At 45.3% G+C, this 25,455-nt stretch overlaps 2 protein-coding genes across 9 annotated transcripts; one reads left to right on the top strand and one right to left on the bottom strand.

Moving 5' to 3' along the window:
* The first annotated feature begins 3,891 nt into the window (after positions 1 to 3,891).
* Positions 3,892 to 19,227, top strand: LOC123032746 (B-lymphocyte antigen CD20-like). Of its 8 annotated transcripts, none has more exons than XM_044448842.1 (8): positions 3,902 to 4,071; positions 5,817 to 5,944; positions 7,244 to 7,362; positions 8,477 to 8,533; positions 9,835 to 10,002; positions 11,988 to 12,059; positions 14,241 to 14,368; positions 17,612 to 19,227. In XM_044448842.1, the coding sequence occupies exons 1-7, from the start codon at positions 4,037 to 4,039 to the stop codon at positions 14,361 to 14,363; spliced, it is 702 nt and encodes a 233-aa protein (XP_044304777.1). In that variant the 5' UTR covers positions 3,902 to 4,036; the 3' UTR covers positions 14,364 to 14,368; positions 17,612 to 19,227. The 8 variants fall into 8 exon arrangements, with proteins under 8 accessions (XP_044304780.1, XP_044304781.1, XP_044304774.1 ...); XM_044448841.1 differs by lacking the exon at positions 17,612 to 19,227 and adding an exon at positions 16,127 to 17,587 and having other exon boundaries at positions 3,903 to 4,071; XM_044448839.1 differs by lacking the exons at positions 14,241 to 14,368; positions 17,612 to 19,227 and adding an exon at positions 13,650 to 14,233 and having other exon boundaries at positions 3,899 to 4,071.
* LOC123032745 (membrane-associated phosphatidylinositol transfer protein 1-like) lies at positions 19,085 to 25,449 on the bottom strand. The gene is made up of 5 exons (XM_044448837.1): positions 24,725 to 25,449; positions 22,722 to 22,871; positions 20,718 to 20,901; positions 20,426 to 20,554; positions 19,085 to 20,240 (listed from the first exon to the last, which is right to left on the bottom strand). The coding sequence occupies exons 1-5, from the start codon at positions 24,907 to 24,909 to the stop codon at positions 19,986 to 19,988; spliced, it is 903 nt and encodes a 300-aa protein (XP_044304772.1). The 5' UTR covers positions 24,910 to 25,449; the 3' UTR covers positions 19,085 to 19,985.
* Positions 25,450 to 25,455: the final 6 nt, after the last annotated feature.

Genomic DNA, 25,455 nt, shown 5'->3' on the forward strand with positions numbered 1-25,455 from the left:
CAAGTTTGATAGAAATCAGTATCTTCTTTCTCCTTCAATGACAAAGTCAATCTATCCATCTCTGCACAGTCCAAGATCTTTTTTAGGATCAGTTCGTCGGTGGGTGGTTCTTCACTTTTCCTGTGTTGAGCAAATGCAATCCTCGCCGCAGTGATTACATGCAAAATCAAGTACATTTCTTGTTTACTAATATCAACAGGTATAATGCCTGATAAGAAAACTTCAGGTTTAAAAACTAAGGATTTTTGTAACATTTCCTCAAGCCATTTATGTATTTTAATCCAGTACTTTTTCGCATTATCGCACGTCCACCACATATGATATAGAAAATACCCAATTTATGTTTACATTTCCAACATCCATTTGACATATTTGGAAACATCTTAGCTAATCTATTTGGCGACAGATACCATCTATAAAACATTTTATACAGGTTTTCTTTATACGAAGTTGCTAATGCTACCTTAATATTTCTCTCCCACAGCTTTTGCCATTTTTCCAATTCAATATTATATCCAAAGTTTTGTGCCCACGTTATCATAGTTTCTTTAACCTGTTCATCTTCCATTCTCCTAGCAAGTAAGAAATTATATAGTCTTTTAATCATTTTCTCATCTGATTTAAGCATCACCTGATCAAATGCTGTTAAGTCCTTATAAAAACCCCACATTTTATAGTCTTTAGCATATCTCGATTGTATCTGCACCTTATGCCACCAAGAGATATTAGATCCTTGCTCTTGTGTTTCTTGATTTACTTTCAATCCTCCATCCTTATCCAAAATGTCATCATATCTTATGATCCCTTCAAAGTTCAGTGCATTTGGATATACCAAAGCTTCCAAGGGTGAAAGCCATCTTGGTAATTTATTATACAATTTTGTCTTTAACTTTTCCCACACCGACATTAATGATTTTCTAATATAGTGACTTCAAAAGGAGCCATGTAACTTAGCCTTCTCGTACCACATATAAGCATGCCAGCCAATTTGCAAATCATGCCCTTCAAGATACAAGATTCTCTTATTTCTTAAAGTTATTCATTCTTTTAGCCACGTTAACACAGAAACTTGATAGTACAACATCCAGTCAGGGAGACCAAAGCCCCCATTCTCTTTAGCCTCCTGAAGTATTTTTAGTTTAATCCTTGGTTTTTTCTTTCTCCATATAAATCTTGAAATTTGAAAATTTAAATCATCAAAAAACTTTCTATCAATTTTTATGGGAATCATTTGGAATAGAAACAAAAGCTTTGGTAATATATTCATTTTAGCTAGTGCTATTCTTCCCGGCAAGGATAATTTCAAATTAGCCCATTGTTCCAAATCACTCTTAATATCCTTCAATAGTTTATCATAATTGTCTTCTTTCAGAGTGGTACACTTAGCTGTAAGATAAATTCCCAAATATTTAACATTTTTAACAATCTGCAAGTCTACTTGTTCCTGCAGAGTTTTTCTCTGATCCTGTGTAAAATTTTTTACTAACAGTTTCGTCTTTTCTCTATTTATTTTCATCCCGGTAACCTCACCGTATTCTTAATCCTTCGTAGGAGTTTAGGCATTGTTACAAAGGGTTCCTCCGTTATGAAAACTAGATCATCTGCAAATGCTTGCAATTTATAGCTTTCATCTCTGATTCTAGTACCTTTAATGTCCATATCATCCCTGATATTTCTGTTTAACACTTCTAAGATCAATATAAACAACAGAGGTAATAGTGGCCATCCGTGTCTTATACCCTTTTGTATATCTATAATATTTGTGAATTCTCCATTGATTATAATCCTAGCAGACTGCTTTTGATAGATGTTTGATATCGCATTAATAAACTTTTCACCAAACTCCATTTGAGCCAACTGTTGCTTCATAAATTGCCAGTTAACATTGTCAAAAGCCTTCTGTGCATCCATGAATAATAGTGCCATTGGTTTTTCCATATGTATCTCATAATACTCTAAGATGTGCAAAATAGTTCTCAAGTTATTCCTCATTTGCCTTTTAGGTAAAAAACCATTTTGATCTGAGTGAATAAAGTCTGTTAGGTACTTCTTCAATCTTTCTGCCATTATGGAGGCAAAAATTCTGTAATCCACGATATAGGTCTATAATTTTGAATCTGCGTCAAGTCTGTGTCTTCTTTCGATATTAATGTGATATTTGCCTCTGTCCAAGTATTTGGTATTTTAGCATTTAACAGTGCTGCATTACATATATCCTTAAGAAGCATAGCAAAAATTCCTTCTAAGGATTTACAAAACTCTGCTGGTAGCCTGTCCAGGCCAGGAGTTTTATCGTTCTTTTGTCATTTAATTGCCTCTGTTACTTCCATGATTATTACTTCTTGATTCAATACTTTTTGGTATTTCTCCGGTAATTTTGGCAGGTCTCCCTTTCGGATATATTCTTTTACTATCTCAGTTGATATCTCATCACTCTGGTATAGCTTTGCAAAGAAATCTTCCACTGTTTTCTTGATATGTATACTTTGTACTTGCAGTCGTCCTTCTCCATCTTTCAATTTACAAATCAGTCTCTTCTCTCTTTCTTTACTTTATAGGCTAACCATCTCCCTGATTTATTAGCATTTTCAAAGAAGTTCTGTTTGGTCCATTTCATTTGCTTAGTAAGTTCATTTGTGTCCAATAGGTTCAGTTTATGTTTTAGAATATTCATTTGGACCCTAAGGGGTTTTTTTGGATGGATCTTCCTGTAGTTCTTGTTCAGATTTTGTCAATTCCTCTACTATTTTAGCTCGTTCTTGTTTTCCCCTTTTGTTTGTTTTTGCTGAGTATGTTATTATCATCCCCCTGACATAGGCTTTGGCTGTATCCCAGACATTTTGCAAAGAGGTTTCTTCAGTTTTATTTATTTGAAAGAATATTTGCATTTCCTTATTTATCTCTTCTGTGAATTTTTTATCCTTTAATAAGGCTTTGTTTAAGCTCCATCTGGGCGTCATTACTGTCCCTTTCAGTGATATAGCTACAGGGTTGTGGTCTGCCCTGACATTTGTCTCTATTTCACCTTCTAACAAATCTGGTACTAAGTCCAAAATCTATTTGATTTCATTGGCACCATTTATTTTTAAATTCCTGGGTCCTGAGGCCACTAAATCACCACTTTCTGTGGACAGTACCACCCAGCTGGCACCTTTGGATGGGTCCATGTGGCTGTGTGCCCACCCTTCCCAACCACTGCAAAATATTAGATATTTGGCATTTGAAAATAGTAGTTTGGTGCTGAAGCAGGAATGGGAGGGAGAATGCTGCTGGAGAGAAATAGAGATGCTACTTATGTGGCAATCCAATGCATATTTGCTTGGAAGGAAGTTCCCCAGAATCAGTGGAGTTTGTTTCCAAGTCAGGATTCATGGGACCAGGCCACACTGAGCCACTACAAGAATCTGCCGCGTAACCTCTGTGAGATGAAAGTGCATTCTGGAGGATGTGCTCCCAGCCCATCCCAGGTTTACTGCTTGGTCATGTAAAAATGGGGAATGTTGCAGAAGAGAGGAAGTGTGTAAGAATGCTATTGTAAGTCCAGAAAACAATATTGCTTCCAAGATCCTGAAATGTTATATCTGGTTGTACCTCATTTACTTCTTGGGTTAATATTGTCTCCGTTGGTTGTTTTCCCTCTCTTAAGTTCTTTCGCGGGGGAGGGGTGTATGTGTATGAGAGAGAGAGAGAGCCTCCCTTTTATATTCTGCCTGATTTTAATTATTTTTGGTGCCCCCTTCAAAAGTGCTTATCTACTCCCAGCACAACGCATTACAAAATAAGGCAAGGCAAATTCTATTGTCTAATTTCTAAGAACGGAAGCTCTATCTTTCCTGGTGGTTCTCAGAAATCAGCTGACCAAAACTAGCAAATAAGGTTGAGCAAAGGCAGTAGGAAAATCGTCCCAGAAGATCATGCATGGGTATCATCATTCCACAGACTCATCACCACACATTTGCTCTGCCTACATTTCTACCACAAACTCTTGCTCTCTCCTTCATTCCTCTCCGGCCAAATTAGCAGCAGAAGCCCTACTATGGAGCTGTTGACCCCCTCTGCTTGTTATTCAAGGTAAGAAAGCTGGCCAGCTGGGCCCATGCTCTGTGTAGCAAATGCAATAGGTGTGTGTCGATGCTCTCAGCAAATGCATAAAATGGTTTCCCCTAAGCAGGCCCATCCAGGTGTCTTGGGGTACAACTCTGACCATTGGCCATGCTGGTAGGGGTTGATAGGCAGCAATATCCACAGGGTACTAGGTGGGGAGATGCTCATGTAAACAGCATACAACAGACCTTGCCTGGGTCAGGCCTTCCAAATATGTGTATGTACAAGTGTTTTAAAAAGCTGACGTTTCAGCCCCACATTATGTGTTTGCTACAGGAAACACTAAGGTACAGGCAGACATTGTGCTTGTTGCTGGAGGTGGGAATCTGCCCTCAGAAGGCATCCCATGTTGTTTGCTACCTTTGCGAAATAACTTAGATTTGGAAGATAAACAGAACGGAAGAAGACCTTAAAATGGAAGATACTTTTTGTACTCTTAAGGAATGGGTCATAGGAAGATGCTCTATGTGATGTCAGAATATTTTTCCTTCCAGGACTGCGCTGTGTACAGTCCTTTGGCAGACACTTTTCTTTTTCCCATCATCCACTGCCAGTTCCTTTTAACTGGAGGTGCTAGGAATTGAACTTGGGACCTTCTCCATGGAGGGCTTGTTGTCCACCACCAAGCAGAGGTTCCTCAACGAGTGATCAAACAATCATTTGATGCCTGTAGACAAATAGATACTAGTGCACTGAAGGAAATATATGTAATATTATCTGAGCATGCTTGCTTTCTTCCTAGGTTTTTTTAAGGAAATAGTTGGAAAACTAGCAAAAAAAGTCATGATGATTGTCCTTTCTCTCAGCTGTCAGCAGTGTCTTGAAAAACCTTTATATGTAGTCCTATGGCGAACAGTTGTTTTAGCTGGTTGTTTTTCTTCTCTGTAGATCAGATTATCATCCTAAAGTCCTAAAGGTTCTAACATGATTTTTTATATTTTGATTTTTTAGCACTGACATTTTGAGGGGACACACTTATTTGCCTACGTTCCTAGTGAGCCTGCTCTGAAAATAAGAGCAAGCTCAGAGGTGTACCTAACCAAGAAACCTGCAAAGTTTCAGAAGGATAGGTGCAGTGGTTCAGGTAGAAGAGAGATTCTTCCATTTTGGGTGAGTGAGGGAGGAACTGATTCCGTTCTCCTCTTCTCCACTCCCTCCCCATGGTTTTTGAGGAAATTTGGAAATGGCATAAATCATAAAGGTACAATACTTGGACAGGTACAGGTCCTAAGACATTATGCTGACTAAAAATTGGTTTCTTGTAGCATTTGTAGCATGTGCACTGCATGGTCCGATTCTTGCTCACCCACAGAGTGCCTGGTGAATTGTGCCCTATGGTTAGAGGGATAACATTCAACCCCATTCTCTCTCCACCCCATATCAGCTTTTAAAGAAACAAAAGGCACACTGTCTGCCTTTTAAAAGCTGCATTAAAACTGCGGCCTCACAGGAGGCCCAGTTTTGGTTCACATCACCTTAGGGAGAAGCTCACTTTGCCTCTGGTGAATGGTCTAAAGAGGCCCATTCGGCTTGGGCTTCATCTAAGTCTGTCGTGAACCTCCACTGGCCACTACTGAAGAACTGTTGCCATCCTTTAATAGACATCCTTTAACTCGGTTTCCAGAATATTACAGGTTGACGCCTCAGCAGCACTAAACATGCTCTGAAAAAAAGAACCCCAATTTGTGGCCTTAATTCCTTTGTTGTTGAAGTGTTGATCACTTTAGGTCAGCTCCACCAGGGAATGCTCCTGGCACCATAACGGTGGTTGTCCCTTCAAACAATGCCACCGCCCAGGAGGAAAAGAAGACATACCCAAGAAAGAATGAAGCTCTGGGGGGTAAGAATACCTTCATCCTGAATACTTTTGAGCTTGGGTTAAAGTATCTGTGGGGAGGTTAATTCTCAGTAGGAAAATATCACCTTAATTTAAGATTTGTACTATTAAAAGCTATGTTAGTCATGTCTCCTTTATAAATTCAATGTTCTTTCTGTTGAGAATACTTCAGTGAAGGACTTCACCTTACTAGATATGCAGTACAATCCTATTGTATGTTTACTCAGAAGTAAGTCCCACTGAGGTGAATGGGTTTTACTCCCTAGTAAGTGAGCATAGGCTCACGCTGCCATTTGGTAAATTAGCTTTAGTTGATTAATTGTCAAGGGTAAAATTGAATGGCTTGTGTAGAGATTCCTTGAGGGCATTAAGAATTTGGTGAGTTACCATAAGTAAGAATTAAAAAGAAACCATTAAATGAGGATCTTTCTTCTAACAAAGTTAACAGCTTTTAGTTTAAAAAAATTACATTGTCCTGTAGTTCCTTGAACATTGCAAAAACAAAGATGCATTTAGGTCTGGGCAAAATACAAGCTATTTTAAACAAGCAGAGCAATCCTAAGAGGGTTCAGGGTGGAAAGGGAGCATTCTACTTGCCTGATCATGATGCCTAGGACAGAAGTTAGGGCCACGGGAGGGAGAATCAGCAATGCTAGCAAGAATGCTATCGGGAGCTGATTTATACCCACGGGGCTACCCATAGCCATAACTGGAGACCCATAGCCATAACTGGAGACCCTATTCTCCTGGTGTTTATAGCATCAAATGGGAGGTAGCTTCCCCCTTTTCTGATGCCCTGCAGATAATGAGCCGAGGGGTTGTGATAACTGCATGAAACATCTTTTCTTGTAACCAATCAACTCAAAACATATTTAAAGTACACCTTATACATATTTAAACAGACAGAAACCCCACAGCTCCCAGCCCTCCTCGGCCTATCATACTCACTGTGGGATGCTGGGGGTCGTAAAACCTTTTCTGCCTGAACTTGCATATGGTTATGCCCTTAAATGGTCTACAGTCTGACTTTTTAACCTTATAAAATTCATTGATTTTTAGATGAATTTTAGATTTTTAGACTGATTCTCTAAACCTGACAGGTGTACACAATCCAGCTTATCTCCTCAGTTATACTGCCATCCAGGGGAAAGTAGCTTGGTTTTTCCTTCTTGAAGCTAAGGGATAATAATTATTTATGTCAGTTAATAATATGGGTATGATGTGCTCTAAACAAGTCAGCTTACTGTTTGTTCTAGCTATTTTGTTTATCGATTTCCATTTTTGTCTCTCATCTTTCTACAGCAGTGCAGATTATCATAGCTTTGATACATGTTGCTCTTGGAATCATTTTACTCTTTTCTGCTAAAGAATTTTCCCCCTTGGCTATGAACATCTACTATCCCTTCTGGGGAGGAGGGCTTGTAAGTAATATAAAGAAATTGTTGCTGACATAGCTAGGTAGGCCTTTGGCCTGGTCCAGCCGGCCTTTTCTTATGTTCTTATGACCAGTGTAGCCTGAGTTCATTTCTGTGCTTTGGGCAAATGAATCAGTTGTTCACAAGGCTGTGATAATGATGAATGGGAGAACTGCTGCAGACTATTACATAGAGGAGTCAGAGTAGAGGGCTAGTTCTTGCAACAGCAATAACAACAAGTTGCTGGGAACTGTCGGAGTTTTTACTTGTTTTAGACATGCATAGGACTGGACCTTCGTAACACATTTATTTATTATATTTCTATCCCGCCTTTTTCCTTCTAAGGCATTCAAGGCCACTTACATAATTCTCCTCCTCTTCTCAATCTTATCCTCAAAACAACAACAACCCTGTGAGGTAGGTTGGGCCTGTGAGCCCCATGGCCAAATGAGGACTAGAACTCAGATCTCTGGAGTCCCAGTCTTGCACTCTCAACCGCTACTCCACATTGCCTCATTTATAATGGCACAAATTTTTGAGCAGGGGTTCACTTCTGATGAAAAGGACGCCAGTGTATGATGCCTCGCTGGGGAATGCTGGGAGTTGTTGGTCCTTTTTCTGCCTAAATATTTACAGGATTGTGCCCTTAATCTTACAGGTGCCACAAAGGCTGTTTGTTGTGATTCATAATGAAGTCAGTTTTCAGCTTTCTTAAAAAAAAACTTCTTTGCTTCACAGTTATGTACAAAACATTTCTATAGCATTGTGACATATGGAAATATGACAGATATTTTAATACTATTCCCCGAGAATGGTTTGATTATTGTCTGGGCATGACTACCACAGCCCCTCATCTGTCTCATCCCCTGCAAATTATAACTGCAAAATGAATACTGAACAATTAGGAGTCTTACTGAGAGCATGCATATAGGTGCTCTGAATAGATAGTCAAATGCTGAACAGGTATTCAAAATGCTGGACTGTGATTTTATCAACAAGGCCTTGGCAGCTGTAGGCAGCCTATAAATACATGAATGTGTATTACTTGGGGGTTGGTGCTCCCTGGTATAATAAGGCCTGCAATTGTTTTTTTGACTATTTCTTCTTACTCTTTCTACAGTTCCTCTGTTCAGGAATCCTTGCATCGCTAGCTGCAACAAATCCTATTGAAGGTCTGGTAGGTAAAGGATAGATGCTTGTTGCAAAAGGCCATTACTAGGGACTACCTTATCACTGCTTCTCTTAGTTCTGCTAAATTCAAGGGTCACCTTTGTTCTCACAGCTAAATGGATTTAGTCCTGAAGATAATGAAAAGTAGGCTTCCCATGGTGTGTGTATATACACATTTGCTTTATCTCACTGGCACCTCTGATCAGAATATGAACAACAACAACAAACAAAGAAGCTTGCACTCCCCTTCTTTGTGGGTTCCTTGAATAGCCAGGGGGTGATCCGTGGGCCTCCAAAAGTGCCCAGGTGAGCAACACATCAATTCCTCTCCCCAAGTTGGTAAAAAAAGCAAGTGCATCTTGCCATGGATTTTATAAAGTTTCTTTCTCCTACGGCTCTAGAGGCTGTCAGTACACACAAGGGGCATGGACTGACAGCTGCAGTTCCCCTTCCCGGGAGACAGTGGGACAAAGCTGCTTTAGTAGAAGAAGCAGTTTTGGTTCTTACAGCTCTTACCTAAACACAGGCAGCTTCAAAGCAATTAATTATCTCTGCTGCACTTCCTCACAAGCTGAAGAGCTTGGCATAGCTCCAAAAAGCTATGCTGCCTTTGCACTCTGGAAAAATTCACTACGCCACCTCAGTAACTCCCTTGTCATTCTTCCAGCAGAGACCATCCAAGTGATTAAAATGATGAGGAGTCTTGTGCATCACCTTTTCTTGATTAAACTACTGGAGCTCATTTGAATGTGGCGTAATAACAAGGGTGCAGATGAATAAGCATTGAGTTTGTTTTGCACCAACTCATCTGTCCCTTTGGTGTCTGTTCTGGCTATGGCTGCTTGTTCATCCTAATGGTCCACAGGTTAATGCAGTGTCTTTTTCATACAGTGTAGTGGGTTTCAGAAACCAGTGTGAGACTATACCAAAGGTGCAGTGGGAGCTGCACTCCACTGGTAGGCAGGGCCAAAGGCAAAAAGTTCAGGAAACCGAAGGTCTGGTTCCAGGTTGGCTGGATTTGGCCCTGGGCCTGAGGTTCCATCCTTCTGGATAGTATGGCCCTGAATCTCCCATAAAATGCACTTGGCCTGTGCTGTTCTGCTCCTAGGACCCATCTAGTGAGGAAAGTGCTCCTGACCATGCTCAGAGTGCTCACTTCCTGGCACTCCGTTCCCAGTGTCAAGCCCTCTCACACGCTTCCATAGATAGATATTAGAGAAGTTCTCGGGCAGGTTCATATCCTGGAAAGGCTTCTTTTTCCCCTCTGTGAGCTAAGCAATTCTTTCTCCTTCTGTGTCTCTCTTTCAGGCAGCAGCCAGTCGTGTGCTTAACACCTTCAGCGGCCTTGGTGCATTAGCTGGAACAATTATTTTGATCCTAGATTTGAGGAAAAGGTCGTTGTTACCCATCACTTTAGCCTGCAGAAGAATCTCTAACTTGGCGTATTACTGCAAGGTCATCAAGGCATATGAAAGCGTGAGTTCTTGTCATCTGTGGAGGGCTGGCTCCAGGTTTGGGCGAAAAGGCCTCTGGTGGACTCCGTTCTCCATTAAGGAGTACTGGGAGAATTTTCTGGTTGTGGCAACGGTGCTTCAAGCAGCGCTGGGAGGGGAAGGCCAGAAAAAGAGGCTTTAGCACGAGGCTTAGTCAAGGTATGACTGGGTCTGATATCAGCTCTGATTTGATTGTGCATCTGTGAGTTCCGTGCTTTTTCCTATGTGTCAGAATCCTGCCAGTGGTTGAATCATGCATGGGAGACACAAAGTTTTATCTTGGTTTGGAAAGCCATCCAAGTCACTTGATTTTAAGAGAGCCCCTGTAAAATCCACAGCAGTCAACCGTAAGCCCCCAAGCCAAACCTGATGTGACGAGAACACATGTGTTCATGTGTCTTGTTTGTTCATGTGCCTTCCCTGTGTATGTGCAAAGTGGGGAAATCCAAGTGGTGGATGGGAGTGACCGGAGTTAAATCTCCTCCTCTCTTACCTCCTTGTATTCCGTTACTTTTCAGGCAATTTTCTCCCAGTCCAATTCTCATGGTATGGAAACTAAGTTTCGCTAGGGTGACCACTTATGAACTATCCAAAAGGAAGATGAAAGAGAATCTGATTTGTATAAAACATCTATGTATAGATGCAAATTTAGAGTTTAAATTTCAGCAGAAGTACACCACAGTGTGGAAAATTGTGTCCAGGAGACCTGCCTCTTGCTCCGTCTGCTGTCCAGGGCAACTTGCTCATGAGCCACTTCCAGGCCCAGCTCTTCCTTCTGATGGTTCTTTAAGCCAGACTTGGACTGGACAGTCCTTACAGAAGAGACAGTCCTCTGTAAAACAAGGCACATGGCCACCTGGGAGAGACACGCCTGAGAGAGTGTACCATCGGCAGGGGGTGAGGGCAGTCCAGTTTCTTGAAGCCAGCTACCTCTTCTAATGGCAGAGGGGAGATAGGCCCCTCCCACTGCCTTGCTTTATGTGTAACAGGGCAGGCACTTGAATAAAAGTGTGGTTTCCCTCAGAATATCCAGTTTGCCCTGTTCTCCAATATTTTAAGTCAGGGATTTCAACTGTTCAGCCTGCAGGGTGAATTCAATTTTGGAAGTGTTCTCAGGGCCGCATTCTGGTGGTGGGAAGGGCCAAAGGCCACAGGGAACATGGCCAGAGAAGCACCCATAACTCTAAAAATACATGGTACAGGTGTCCCTGGGAAACTTTTGAGAGAGATATTTTCTGAAAATGTGGGAAGCTCTGGAATTCTAGGGTCTGCCAGCTGAATTGTGTATCAGAGGTGTGCAGACTTCTGATCTGTGGTGGTTTCTTTTACAAAAATTAGAATGCTGGGATCTACTGGCCAGAGGCTGGTGTGACAGGCAGACACACAGAATTAAAGAATCCAGAGCCCAGGAATCCACTTGGAGTTCAGAACTGAACAGAGCTCACTATCCTTCCACACACAAATTCACTCCTGGTTATTCCAAGCTTTCTTCAAGTCAACAGCATAATTTAAGGCTCTGCAGGAGGAGCTGCTGTTGTCAAACAGTTGCGGAGCAGAGAATCTTGCTGATTTACTGCATATCACCAAAAATCCACCAGCAGGCCCAGTTCTGCCCACTCCTGATGTACACAACCAGGATTCTGCCGTTCGCTCGATCACATCTTTATTTCTTCTTTGATATTGATGTAAGCATGTGACTAATTAGGTTGTAAAGATTCTATAAACCACACAAAGTTGGGGTGGAGGCAGAGTTGTCACATCTAGTGGCGTTTGGAAATGGTTAGCTAGCTCTGGACCTCTGAACGTTGCATAAGCCACACTTGCTTGTGTTGTACTTTTCTGTAGGACGCTCCTTGGGTGAGTGCCCGTTTCTTCAGCATCTGTGAAGCTCGGATACAATCCTATTGCTTGCATGAATGCTTGAGCGTTGCCATTATTGCCTTTAACAGGCTTTGTTGTTTCATGCAGGGGATCGTGTACATGATGCTCTCCTTCACTCTCCTCGAGATGTGGACGGCATCTTCAACTCTCATACATTCGGTGAGGATTCGCCAACTCTTAACATAAGTGCCATTCTAACAGAGCTGCTGACTGCTGTGGTTTTATTTCAGCCTTTCCCCGATGTGCTGGACTACACCTCCCAGTATTCCCTGATAGATTGGGGAAGGGGGCTTTATTTAGTGCCTTTAGGGTGCCGAGTGCCAAGCAGAAGAAGGAAGTTCACAAGGTGTATTGTTTACACATTCACATGAATGACTCAGTGATACCAATCTCACAGGATTGCACCAAATATTATCCCCGATCAGATGGGAAAAACCCATCACTTTTGTATCTCCTAGCTGCACCCTCCACAGTAACACAAAGGTGGTATATAGTATTTTCAGAGGTGGGACTGCAATCACCAGCCTCTGCTATTGGTGCAAAAGGATCAGCTTTGATTTCTGTAGAAAAGAGCCATGTGTGGGCATTCTGGCAAGGTGGTATTCAGGCTTGTGCAAAATGATCTATGGATGTGAATTGGGAAGTCCCTAGTTCATGTCTCACTTCAACCGCAGGCTCCCCAGATGGCCTGCAGTAACCCACTATTTCTAGTACCAGGACAGGGATAATGGCCTCCTGCAGATGGCAGTCACATTCAGGCTGTTGTCTAGATTTGAAGTGGATCCTTAAGTGGACCCCACCTGCCTTAAGAGGAGATGCGCAGAGGCAGAATGCAGTTGTGCAGGAGGGAGGCTGGTGCTTGGGGGCAGCCCTGGGGGGACAGGCCAAGCACTGACCTCAGCTATACAGGGGTTGCAACATCAACCAGATGCAGAGCAAGGACAAAAGCGAGGATGCTGTCCTCCCTTGCCAAGGATGGTTCACACCTGCCCAGTCCCTGCCCATGTGCCAAACAACCAAGGAAACCACAGCACGGGCGGAAGGCAGCTTCGTACATGAGAATCTGTTGAACTACTTGTACCCGTTGTTCATGCTGAAGAGGAAAGGAGAGGCATTTGTAATGAGCATCCTGGTCAATGTAGTACTTACATTTGCTTTACGCACATGACTAAAGAGGAGCTGTGCATAAAGCAAATCCCCCCTAGGCCTCACCTTTAAGGGGATGGCAGCACAGTGGTACAAAAATAAGAGCGGGGAGAGGTAGGCTTAGCTAGCAGAAGCATCTTAAATGATCTGTAAATAAGAAGTGTGGCAACAGAGGGAGGCTAGCAAGGAGATACAGTAGTGGGCTAGTGAAGACAGAAACACAGAAACAGAGCGAGTCAGAAGGGGGCCTCCCAGGCCATCTAGTCTGACCCCCAGCTCCAGCCAGCTCAACTCACATGCCCACCATTTGCATGTCCAGAGGTGACCAACAGAGACAGCGGGAGGATGCACAATGTTTTGGCCCTGAGGGCCATGTGTGATGTGATAAATGTTTTACAAACAAGTACAAAGAGGAGGGATGTGGGTGGGGAGGGCTCATGGGACAAGGAGAGCAGCATTTCTCTAAGGACCATTCACTTAATTGTCAGAATCTGCGGGGAGGAGTGTAAGCAAAGATCAGGACTTCATGAAGCAAAAAGACTGTGCATATCACAATTCAGCTGGTGTTGACACCCTTTAATGCACAGAGTTATATTTCTCTAGGATCATGAGCAGAACTCTTTTGCAGAAGTGCACAACCATGAGTGGGAGGTGCTTGCAACATTACAAATCCACCACCTCGCTTCTTCCCAAAGAACTTTTGCAGCTCTCTTTAAAATAGATTTTAATAAAGTGCTAATGATGCTGATGCCACCTACTTTTTAAAAGTAAAGAGGGACCATTGCCTGATGACTGTGGGGAGGATCAAGGGAGATTACAGAGCCCAGTGTTTGGACCACTGATTACTGTTATCTGTTGGATGCATTTTCAAGGCAGGGGAAAGGTAGGTTTACTGGGTGGGTCTGGGAGGATAAAAAGTTTGGTCAGTGAGTCCTGTTTAACCGTAAACCTGCATTCCAGCCTTTCCCAACTTGGTGTGCTCCAGATGTTTTAGACTCCTGGCATTGTTGGCTATTCTGGCTGGGGCATTGGGAGTTGAAGTCCAAAGCATTTGTAGGGGACCAGGTTGGGGAAGGCTGCTCTGCACACAAGCAAGAAATGCATTTAGCTTGTAAACAGCAGTTCAAACACTTAGAAAGGGAACCATGCTGAAGAATCATATGGAAACTTGATGGACTGTGTATCTCCCTTTAGGATAAAAAGAAAGCCAAATCACACAAAGACAATGAAGAACAAAATGTTGTCTTGCTGCCTACCCCACAGCCGTGCCCTGCAAATGCATTTACTGACCTACCACCATATGTCCATACAGAATAAAGCAGGTGAGAATGTTTCAGAAATGATGAATCCAGACTTCCCTCCCAGACAACCTTTTGCTGGGATATTGGAGTTGGCTTGGTTTTTTAACAAGAAGAGATACCAGGCTGTTATATCAGAGCGGAGTGTATCAGAGGTTGCGTGCGCGCACATGCGCACACACACACACAGCATCGTTTTGCAAATCGGTTCCCTTCCAACTGAGGTGTATAAGCCTGATCAATGCATACCTGATTGATTGAAAACTTTTCTATACCGTCCCATACTTAGACTATGTACATTTCCACACAGAGGGCTCCTAGTGCTATCAATGTAAAGGCATTGTGGAGCTATTCCATCTTCCCCTGTTCAATGGATTTTTTTCCAGATATGGAAGCACTCAGAAAATATAGGAAAGTTACAAGTGGAAGTTATCATCTGAACACCTTCTTCTCCCCTTAAAATTCTGTGAATGAGGCAAGATGATGGCATGATTTTTTTAAAGAAAAGCACCCAACATGCCTCAGCTCAGCCTTCCCAACCTGCTGTCCTGCAAATGTTTTGGACTACAGCTCCCAAAATTCTTGAGTAATGGCCTTGCTGACTGGGGTTGGTGGGATTTAAAGTCCAAACCATTTGAAATGCTTCTGGTTGGGGAACCTGCTCTCGCTAGATTAGAGCTGGTACTTTTTGAGTGGCTGCCTCAGATATATGGATGTGTGCGATCAGAGGGTGTATGCAGTAACGTAGCAGGTGATGCTGTTTTCTGGCATGTCAAGGCAATGATAGGAAACACTTCACTGGCTGAATTCCTACAAGGACGGTTGTTGCTAAATAGATGGCAATAGGACCAGTAACAAAACGACAGCAGCAATTCTGTTTATGAAACTTTATGGTACGTAACATTTAACTTGGGAGTATCCTAGTTTTCCTTAGAAGCCCCTTTACAGAGGAGTAAGTGCCTGACATGTCAGTGGAGAAAACGGGGACCATTCTGCCTTAAAAGAGGAGGAGCGACAGGCCAGGCCGGCATCAGGAGTCAGCCCACCCCCATGCCCAGAAAGGCTCTGGGGCCAGGTCCTGGGCCTTCTGGCCCTGCTACTGCACCTTCTGCTCCACCTGCCCTCTCCGAGTGAGTGAATGTGTGGGGACATTAAGGAGGACGCCAGTCTGTGCTCACCCCTCCCTTGCCTTCTGAATGGTTGTGCGGTTTGGCACCAAGGGAAGGGGGCAAATGAGCGCAATCAGGAGATGGGATGCCTGGTGAAGGCGTCTTATCCCTACAAACAAGGGACTTGTCTAGTGATGGCCCACAGGAGCAGAGGAAGCGCCCATCCGATTGCATAGAATCAAAGCCTTCGTGTGCCTGGCTCAGTATCGCCTCCCAAAAGGAGGGCAATCTTTGTCCTCTCCAAGGGCTGCCTGCCTGCTGTGAAGGATTGAGGCTCGCATCTGTGTGCACCTCCTTCTGCGTAAACACAAACTCCACCCACTGGAGTGCAGGGATGGGGAGGTCCAAACCTTTCTCTATGCTGAAATCGTGTTGTGCTCTCCTTGCCAGTCAGCCAGGTGGAGAAAAGCCTGCAACTGAAACAAAGACTGCCTCTGCCCATGCACCATCTTCCCCATGTAACAATCCGCTGAACAGCTACCAAAAGCAGCCCCAGAATAAACAAGCTCGTTGTTCCTGCCTTGTTCCCTTCCCCGCAATAAGCCAAGGACCCTGCGTGCCACCCTCCCATCCTATCGCCTCTTATCCTCCATTATTCTCTTCTTTTTTGCAGGCCCTTTTGTGCTTCCACCGGTGAAACATCTGTCGGATAAAATCATTTCCATGTGTGTGAGCTCACAGGCATTTAGCTTGAATCAAAATCTTGGTATCCTTGGTACGCAAGGAGTGTGAGTGTGTGTGCTGCATCCATTACTAGACGTCACGGCTACATTGGGAAAGCACCACTTCACAGCAGGAAGATGGCAGCCTTTTCAGGAAAATGAACTGTGGAAAAGAAACCAAGCGCTGCTTATTTCTGTCCCATAGGCCCTCTTGTCTTCCGTGTAAAGTTGGACTTCTCCTTTGGACTTTCCCAAGAGCTGAGAGTTGTCTGAATTGTGTAACATGGGAGTATCCTCCCAGCCATCCCCAGAGAGCCGCATGTGAACCAGGAATGGTGGCTGGTGTGTACTCCTAAAATGGCATCCCAATCGCTACGGCTTCCTCGTACGTGGCTAGAGATAGAAAGGTTAGCGGGTTGCTTTAGTGTTGAGAAAATGCACTGTCATGAAAAACTGATGGTAGTGCAGATGGCACAGTGAGATCAGGGCTACAGCTCTGAACTGCAGTCCAAATGTGGTGATGTGTTTGGAGAACATCTAGGCCTTGGGGCTCTGCTCCTGAGTGCTCATGCGTAGCAACCAGTGCCTGGGGTAATTGTATACAGCTCAGATCCACAGAGCTTACACCATGCTTGGGCACTGGCTGCTGAAGCCACATATACATGATTTATGACATGTTACAAATGTTCAATCAGCTTCACATGCATTATCAATTATTTTCCTTCTCTCCTTGAAGTATCTTCCCTAGGGAAGCTGGACAGACTATTCTATTACCTTCTGAAAAATACTCAAAAGCTCTGTGTGCTTTGCCTATGAGGCATTGTGTGGCTGCGGAAACTGGTATTTAATTCAGTTAGATGCTTTATTTTACGTATGCCATTTTGAGTGGTCTTAACTGACCGAATTGCAGTGGATTATTTGCAATTTTTCAAAACAGAATTTGTAAGATCACTTTGTGATTTTGTGAGAGCTCCTCAAATGCTACAGGGCAGGTCCAGCCTCTTTCCCTCCCCATCCAAAGCACTGCAAGCAGAATCTTTGCCACCACACTCCACCTACCCTTCACATTTGGAGGCTTCTGGGCACCCTCATTCTCGCTGGACCGCACCCTGAATTATTCATTAATTGCTTGGTGTTGGTAGCTCCTTTTTCCACTGCAGGCAGAACCAGCCTCACCCTATCTAAGGCTGCTGAATGCACTGCCATAGTGGTTCTTATGTCTATGAAGTCAACACAATTCTATACGTGTCTACTCAGGAGAATGCCCCACCTGGTTTGGACATCTCACTCAGAGATAGATAAAAGGGTTGCAGCCTAAAAGTAGTTTGTGCTTGAATCTGTTTGCAAAACATTTTAAAGTTCTATCTTGTTTAAAATGTCCGTTCATATTACAAATGCCTCTTTTCCCACTACTCGCCTTTACTTATCTGTCCTAGAACTCAGCCTGATCCATATCCTCAGCGTAACGACATACATAGCAGTGGCGACAGCAAGTCCCTCAACCTGTAAGCCTGCCCTTGCAGCTCAAATCAGCGAGTCACATGCTGGTTCAGTCCCTCCCCTGCTTCGAGTCAGTTCCATGGTCAACTTCTGCCCAGTTCAAAATGAGCCGTGCTAAAAATGTGCAGAAGCAAGTTTTTCTTGGCCAGAAAATGTACGTTTGCTTTATGAGGCAATCTGTCCCTGTTGCACTTTAAATGTTTGTCTTCATCCTCAGACCTCCTTCTCAGGACCAGACCACTCACTATTACAGAGATGCATCTGTGCTCACTTGGAAATATTAGAAATAGCAAGTGTAGAGGCTGCCAACAGATACAGGGACCACAGTGCAGAGAAAGAGGGGATAACTATTCCCTCATCAGAATCATCCCTGAAGCCGTCTGCTGCAGCAGCAAAAACTTGACATCACCTGACCCTCTTTCCTCCCTTCCCCATGCTGTTAATAAAATTTTAAAGCGAGTGAGAGATGCATTAAAATGTGCAGTAATGTCCCTATTTACTATCACCTCCACCTCTTACCTGCAGCCAACCAGTATTGGCTTGTTCCTGTTTGTATCTGTGTACGAACCAATTTGCTATCACAAGTCCTGAAGGTGACAAATACAAAGAAGAGCATCCCCCAAATCGCATGAAAACCATGGAAAAAGCTAATGGGACCTGTAGCAAGGGAGTAAAATGCATGCTACCAGCATTAGACTATAACAGTGCAATATATCTTACAATGAGACTTTAAAATGCATGTGCGATAGCCATAAGTCACTTTTAAACACTGCACATACACACTAGATCCCAATTGTAGACCGGCTCTGACATGTTAAGATCTTCATAGCATATCCTGTTTCATTACTTCATCAGAAACACCAATAGAAATTTTCTCATGGAAGACAGCTGAAAATAACCCTCTGGCTACTTGCATCCTGTATTTAGCAGCGGGTTGAACCCAATGGATTTTCTGGCCCTTTCCAACTCTACTATTCCATGATTTTATGAATATCCCTTCCAAAGACTTGTTATCTGATGGAAACAATCCAGAACATTTTAGCCAGACAAATTCTGCAAAAGGGAAGTTTTAATTCAAAAAGCCAATAAACAAAGATATGGAAATCTCAACAACCAACCAACCAACCAACAAACAAAACAGCAGCAGCCTGGAACATTATTTTTAGCTTCCTTTCTTGGGAAATTTCCATAGGTGGTTCTGATGCAGTAATGAAACAGGATATAATCTGGAGATCCCATAATTTCATCCCCTGCCCACATCTGGGAATAAGCATATAGGAAAATAATTTTATATAATACTAACTTTGATAATTTTCTATGCATTCCATGGACTTTGCTTATGGTTTGCTTCCTAAGAACAATCCAGAGCAAGGACTAGAAACAGCTGTTTCAAACAGACACATTCACTGTTTTAAGGTTTTTTAAATTTTGACTTTTATAACACATTTAAAGATAAATGTAAAACCTCCGTAATATCCTCCAAAACAGGATTCTGTTCCCTGCCTCCACGCAACTCTCTCACAATGAAATAAATATCAAGCCTTCCTGTGCCAAGGAGGGAGTGTCAATTCCTCTGTATTCCCAGCCATCCTGTGCTCTCACCCTGGACATAAGAGATGCACGAGGGCAGTTTCATGCAACACCCAAAGACCAGGGCAAAGGCAGGACTGAGCTGGACCAGAGGCTGGAGCAAGGCGCTCAGCCTTTACAGTACTGGTACGACTGGGATACCTGACGCCTATATTTTCCCTAACCACCCACCCTACTGAAACCACAGAGGGATACGGGAAGCCTTGGGAAATGGGTCAGGCTGGGACCACTACTGACTCACACAGCATCGAGCTGGGAGAGCGGAAAATCTCCTAGTCTTGAGAAACCTCACAAACCCGGAAAAAGGGGAGCTATGTGAACAGTCAATTCACAGACAACGTAACACAGTTTAAGTCAGGGTAATATGAGCACACTCCCCTTCACCCGCCGCCCCACTACCCCCAGGAGGTATGAGCGGAAGGATGTGGCCGAACCGTGGGTCCAGTGAGACCGCAAGCAGAAGCCAGGAGGTGGAATTGATAGGAACGGATGCAGCCTCTGGGATTATATAGATGTTCGCTCCTCCTTATCTTAGCAGCACCGCTTATCAGTTTGCAGCCTCTGCTGAGCAGAGCCCTCGCCTTCTCTCTCTCTCTCTCTCTCTCTCTCTCTGTGCCTGGTGTCCTTGGCTCCCTTCTCTCACGCTGGTGGCTTCTCATCAGCCTGCTCCTGGCACCAGCCACTGCAAGTCAGAAAATGCAGAGACTTTCCCACACGGGCTTACTCCTCACTCTCTAACTTGAGGCTGACACTGCGTGTCTTGGCTCGGGGCTGGGCGTTCCCCGGTCCCTCCCGCTCGGCCTGGCTCTGTCCCCGAGAGCGCAGCAGCTGGCTCTGCTTGCGCAGGAAGTCGACGGGAGCAGGGCAGCCGTAACTGCCTTTGCCCAGCGTAGGCCTCGTCGTCCCCTTTGGCGAGTGGGCAAGCGACGCTGCTTCCAGCTGTGCCAGGTGTGCAACGTAGCCATCCGACAGGAACTGCAGGGAGACAGAGAGATGGGAGCAGATGACGTTTGCCTGGCTCGTCGTCTCCCCTAGTCACCACCTCCTGACAAGCCGCAGGCTCTGCGGGTGTTTGCATGACATCCTCATCGCCTGACTGCTTAGCCTGTGGTGTCGAACGCCAGCTGAGCCCAGGTCCCCTGTGAGGCAAAGCCCCATACCTGGCACTGGCTTTGTAATTTTTTCACAGCCCGGCCCACAATGTGGATCTGAGTAGGAGGGAGCCCTAAAGAGCTGTAGACCGAGATATCCTTGGTGGATCCGTAGGCAGCCACAATGGTTACCTCTGCCTGCAATAAATGAGCGAAAGGCACCAGTGAGTTCAGTCAGCCTCGCTTCTCTCTCCCACCCGCCTCAACGTGCTGTGCCAGAGCCTCCCTCCTATTCTCTCTCGCACCCCCGTGCGTGAAAGCCCCCCCCCCCCGCAACAGTGCCTGGCAGGTGCTCACACACCTCTTGCTGAAGGCCTTGCAGAAAGGCAGCTTTCTGGCGGAGCGGGTCATGCGTGAGGCCATCGCAGAAAGAGACGATGCCATGGGGGAAGTTGTGCTGGGTCAGCCAAGCCACCACTCGGTGCTTCTGCATGTCTGGACGCCCAGTCACATAAATGATCATGAAGCTGGAGTCTTGCCAATGCCTACACACACAAAAATACCAGTTGTGGACAATGGGTTGCTCCCTTGCTCAGGCTCCCCTTTGGGTTGCAGGAATGGGAAGTGTACAGCTAAAGGGAGGGAGCTGAGGGAGCAGACAGAAAAACATCCAGTCACTTGGAACTGAAGGCCACTGTTTAAAGCACTTTACAGCACTTTTCCTTACAAGCTCAAAGAATTGCCTTGCAGCTGCGTGGAATCAAGGGAATGGTTGTTCTATCCAGCATTATATCAATAATAACAGCAGCAGCAGCAGCAACCACAATCATATATCTTATTTCATCTTGCATTTTTTAAACTTTGTTTCAAATTAAAATACAATTTAATAAAGAAGAAATGTTGGCCATGTAAATTATTTTAAATTTATTTCAAATATGTCTAAGTGGCCTCTCCAGACAAAATCAATTTAGGTAGCTCTAAGAAGCTCACAAGCCAGACATGAACTGAGAACTGTTCACCAACTGGGCCCTGTGTTGTTACACTGCCCCTTCTTCTCTGCATTTTCTGAACTCTTTCCATTTTCCAGATATAGATCCATTAGCAGCTGATCAGGCCTTCGTATATGTTATCATGTGCTGATTTGTTCCTCCTGGGAAGGATTTTAAATCCCCTTTATGCCAGTTCTTTATGCCAGTACAAGCAAGTTTCCTGCTGGTCTGGTCCTCTGCCCTTCTGAGCTGCAACCTGGAAGGCCTGGCCTTCCACTGCCTTTTCACCACGCCACGCCATGGACAATTTCAAGGTATTTCAACTTCTAAACTTCCTATTACTACAGTTAGATTTGATCCTCTGAGCTTGAAAGTTTGCTGTTCAGACTTGCCTTAGCGCTAAACTTGAAGACTGATTTACACAGAAGAAGGGACTGGATGCGACCTCAGGTGCCTGGACAGACATGCAGCCCAGGACGTGTTAAGGCTGGAACAAGCACACGCCATCCCGTGTGCTTTACTCAGCGGAGCACTGCCTCTGACAGCAGGGCATTGCGCTGCTCGACAGACCCAGCCCTCCATGAAACTGTCTGTGCCACTTAAAGCCAGGACAGCAGCCATGACCACGAACCGCCGGGTGTTCCCTGTCCCACAAAGGCATTTCCTCTTTATACTGCTCATGAGAACAGGAGGAGGAGGCAGGACTCTGCCGCAAATGTTTATATGGCTGGGATGCACCTAATTTGGCCCACAGGACTCACCTTGCATGTTAATATTCAGCTACCAGGCTGTTTTCAAAGGTCAGAAAAAATGAGGGGAGCTTCTGTCCTCACTTATAAAGAGAAGATTGGGGCTAGTTTAACCATGTGTATAAGTCTTTAAAAAAGAACAGTTGGTCTGACTGAAGCTTTCCCCCGCAAATATATCCAGCTTAACCATATTTTGGCAATGAGCGAAACAGAAACAGGCAAACAAATTTAATATATGATAATGGAAGAATTCTGAGGGATGAAACAGAAAGGTTGTTTCCATAATTGGTGCTTTCCATTGGTGCTTTCCACTGGTGCTATAATTAAGGTTTTTATTGTTTTATATTTCCACTGATTTGGGAAAACTGACTAGGTGGACTAAAGGAGAATAGGAGGCTAAGGTTTGATTTCTGGCTATGCTGGGTATTTACATTATCAATATATGCACCCGAACATTTTTGATAGATTAGGGCAAACAGCATTTTGCAAGAATAAGAATGCCCAGCAGCACATAAGAGTCAAGAGAAATCATCCCAATTCCCTCTCAACATTCCTGGCACACACTTTGGAGCCGTTTGGCAAAGGAAAAGAAACCAGAGGACAACCAGGTCAGGAGCTCTTACTTACCTTACTACGTCGACAGCTCCAGCACGCACCTTGGGGTCGCTGCCCATGATGGAGACACTGGCTGTGAAGGAGCCATCGATACTAAAAACAACACAAGGGGTGGCCTTGGCTACCACAGTCAGGAAGCACTCGGCATAGGTGTGATCACCCCTGTGGAGAGAAGCGAAATGGAACGAGCCCAGTGGCAGCCTGCTCAGGATGAGCAACATGTGGCCCTTGCACTCAGGGAGCACCTGGGCACAGGTACACCAGAAGGCTGCTGCTTCGCCCCTACAGCTTTAGAAAACAAAGGGCGAGAACCAGCTGAGAAACAGGGGCCTGTCATTTCACTGCAAAGCCCTCGTGGCTTACTGGGGGACTTATAAGCCAACCCAACAGCCCATGGCTTGGAAGGTTTAAGAGCCACCCTGTGGGTAGTTGTGTCATCTGAATGTGGACAACACAGCCAACAACTGAAACTGCTACAGAGCCGCTTAACAAGAATTGAAGAAACTCTTGCAGCTTTCCCTGACAGCTGTCCCGCCCCAAAGTGCCCAAGGGGCGCTTGGAAGTCACTGTCAGAGACTGTCCCCTGAGCTCTTGCTGATGCCTGCAGAACAGTCTTGCTCGTGTACAAGCAAATCCTGCTGGCATTGGCAATGGTAGCTGCATCCCTGCCATCCTTGCCTGCCATACTGGCCCAGCGGAGGGGTCAGAGAAGCAGAGGTTCCTCTTTCTCCCCCCTCACCACAACTCGTTTGGACCAGCAGCACTGGCAGGAAACACAGAGCGAGTCAGAAGGGGCCTCCTGGGCCATCTAGTCTGACCCCCAGCACCAGCCGGCTCCGCTCACGACATGCCCACCATGTGCATGTCCAGCCTATCTCTGAACACCTTCACTGATGGGGCCTCAACAACCTCCCGTGGAAGCCCATTCCACACCCTCGGGGTCCTATCTGTCAGGAAGTGCTTCCTGGCATCCAAATGGAACCGTGGGCTCCCTGAGCTTTGCTCCGTTGGAGCGCGTCCTGCCTTCCTCTGCAGGGGAGGTCTCAACCCACCTCCGTGTGACACCCCCTCACATACCTGTATGTCGCCAACATATCCCCTCTGACTCTCCTCTTCTCCAGGCTGAAGAGACCCAGTTCCCTCAGTCTTGCCTCATACCCCATCCCCTGCAAACCGGCCACCAACCTTGTGGCCCTACGCTGCACTGACTCCAACCTGGCTATATCCTTTCTGTAATGAGGGGCGCAAAACTGAACACAATAGTCCAATTGCGGGCGCACCAGAGGCATGTAGAGTGGTAGTAATACCTCTTTTGATCTAGAAGCCACACTTCTGGCTATGCAACCAAGAGTGGCGTTCGCCCTCTTAACCAACGCATCACACTGCTGACTCATGTTTAGCCTGCAGTCAACCAGCACCCCAAGGTCCCTTTCACAAGTGCTGCTCTCCAGCCACTTGTCACCTAACCTGTACTTATGACACCCATTCCTATGCCCCAAGTGCAAGGAAAGAGGCTCCCACTCCAGCAAGGCTTTTTGTGCAACAGCCAGACCTGCTAAAGCTCCTTCCCAGCTCCCCCACAAGAGGTGATCACGACTCCCACAGAGAAGCTGACTGTGGCTCCCCCTGCTCTGCAGTACCATGTGCCCCAGGCCTTTCAGCTGCTGGCTGGCAGCACAGGGTGAAGAAGAATGGCCAAGGGGCTCCACTTCCCCTTGTGGCCAACAGGTGGCAGCAGAGGAGAACCTTAATGCTCCCTTGGGGTCCCCTGGGACACCTGCAGGAGAACTGATGGGGGCCCTTCCTCCATGTGCCCAATTGCGAGCACGTGCTTCAGGGATAGGGCGGCTTACAAGCCACAGTGCAGAGCGTTCTGAGCAGAGCGGCTTACTGCATCTTGCCAGCCCTCTGAATCAGTAGAGCAAGCAGCCAGTGGCAGACTGAGAACAGAATGTCCACTCCAGAGGAAGCTGCTCAGGAGGTTCACCGAAGGAAAGGATCCTGCACGCACTCACCTCACCACCATCCGGACAGGGTACATGCCAATGCCCAGCATCTTCTCCTCGGCGAGGGTGTAGGAGAGCCTCCCACTGCCACTCGTCACCTCTGTGCCGTAGTGGACCCATTTCCCTGACAGGGGCTGTGCCATAATGTAGATATCCACCTGTGAGGAGAGATCCAGGGCAGCAGCATTCTTCATTCCACTGAATCCAGCCTTCACTAATTTCCTACCCCAGACTCATTAACTTCAGGGCTGGAAGGGGAGAGGCGTGATTTCCCCCTTAATTCCCAAGATCTTGCTATTCTGCATTCGGCCTACAGTCCTCTTCCCACACTCCTCCTCTGAACACCCCCTAGTCCATTCTGCAAAACACTCATCCCACCCTGTGGGAAGTTCCCCTTGTTTTGTCAAGGCCCATTTCTGACACCTTCTCCCCTGCAGTCCACAACAGTGCCATTTTCCTCATGAATATGGCCTGCCCCTATAACCAAATACATGCCCTTCCTCCATACTTTTGCTACCCACAACCTGTTCCAGTTTCTCCCTCCAATCCTCATTTTGGTTTGCTGCCCCCATGCTTACTGCTTCCGTTTTCTCTGTATCCAGAGGCCAATGGAGACATGGGGAAGCTGCAAATTGCAGGGGAACTGGGAAATAGTGAGGTTCTATAACAGCCTCCCCACAACTCTGCCCAGCTGCTGTAGTCACTCAGAAGCAAGAACTAAGCAAGTTTTCACAACTGAA

This window comes from Varanus komodoensis, unplaced genomic scaffold (genome assembly GCF_004798865.1).
Source record: "Varanus komodoensis strain SLA01 unplaced genomic scaffold, ASM479886v1 scaffold551, whole genome shotgun sequence".
In the NCBI taxonomy this organism is placed as follows: Eukaryota; Metazoa; Chordata; class Lepidosauria; order Squamata; family Varanidae; genus Varanus; species Varanus komodoensis.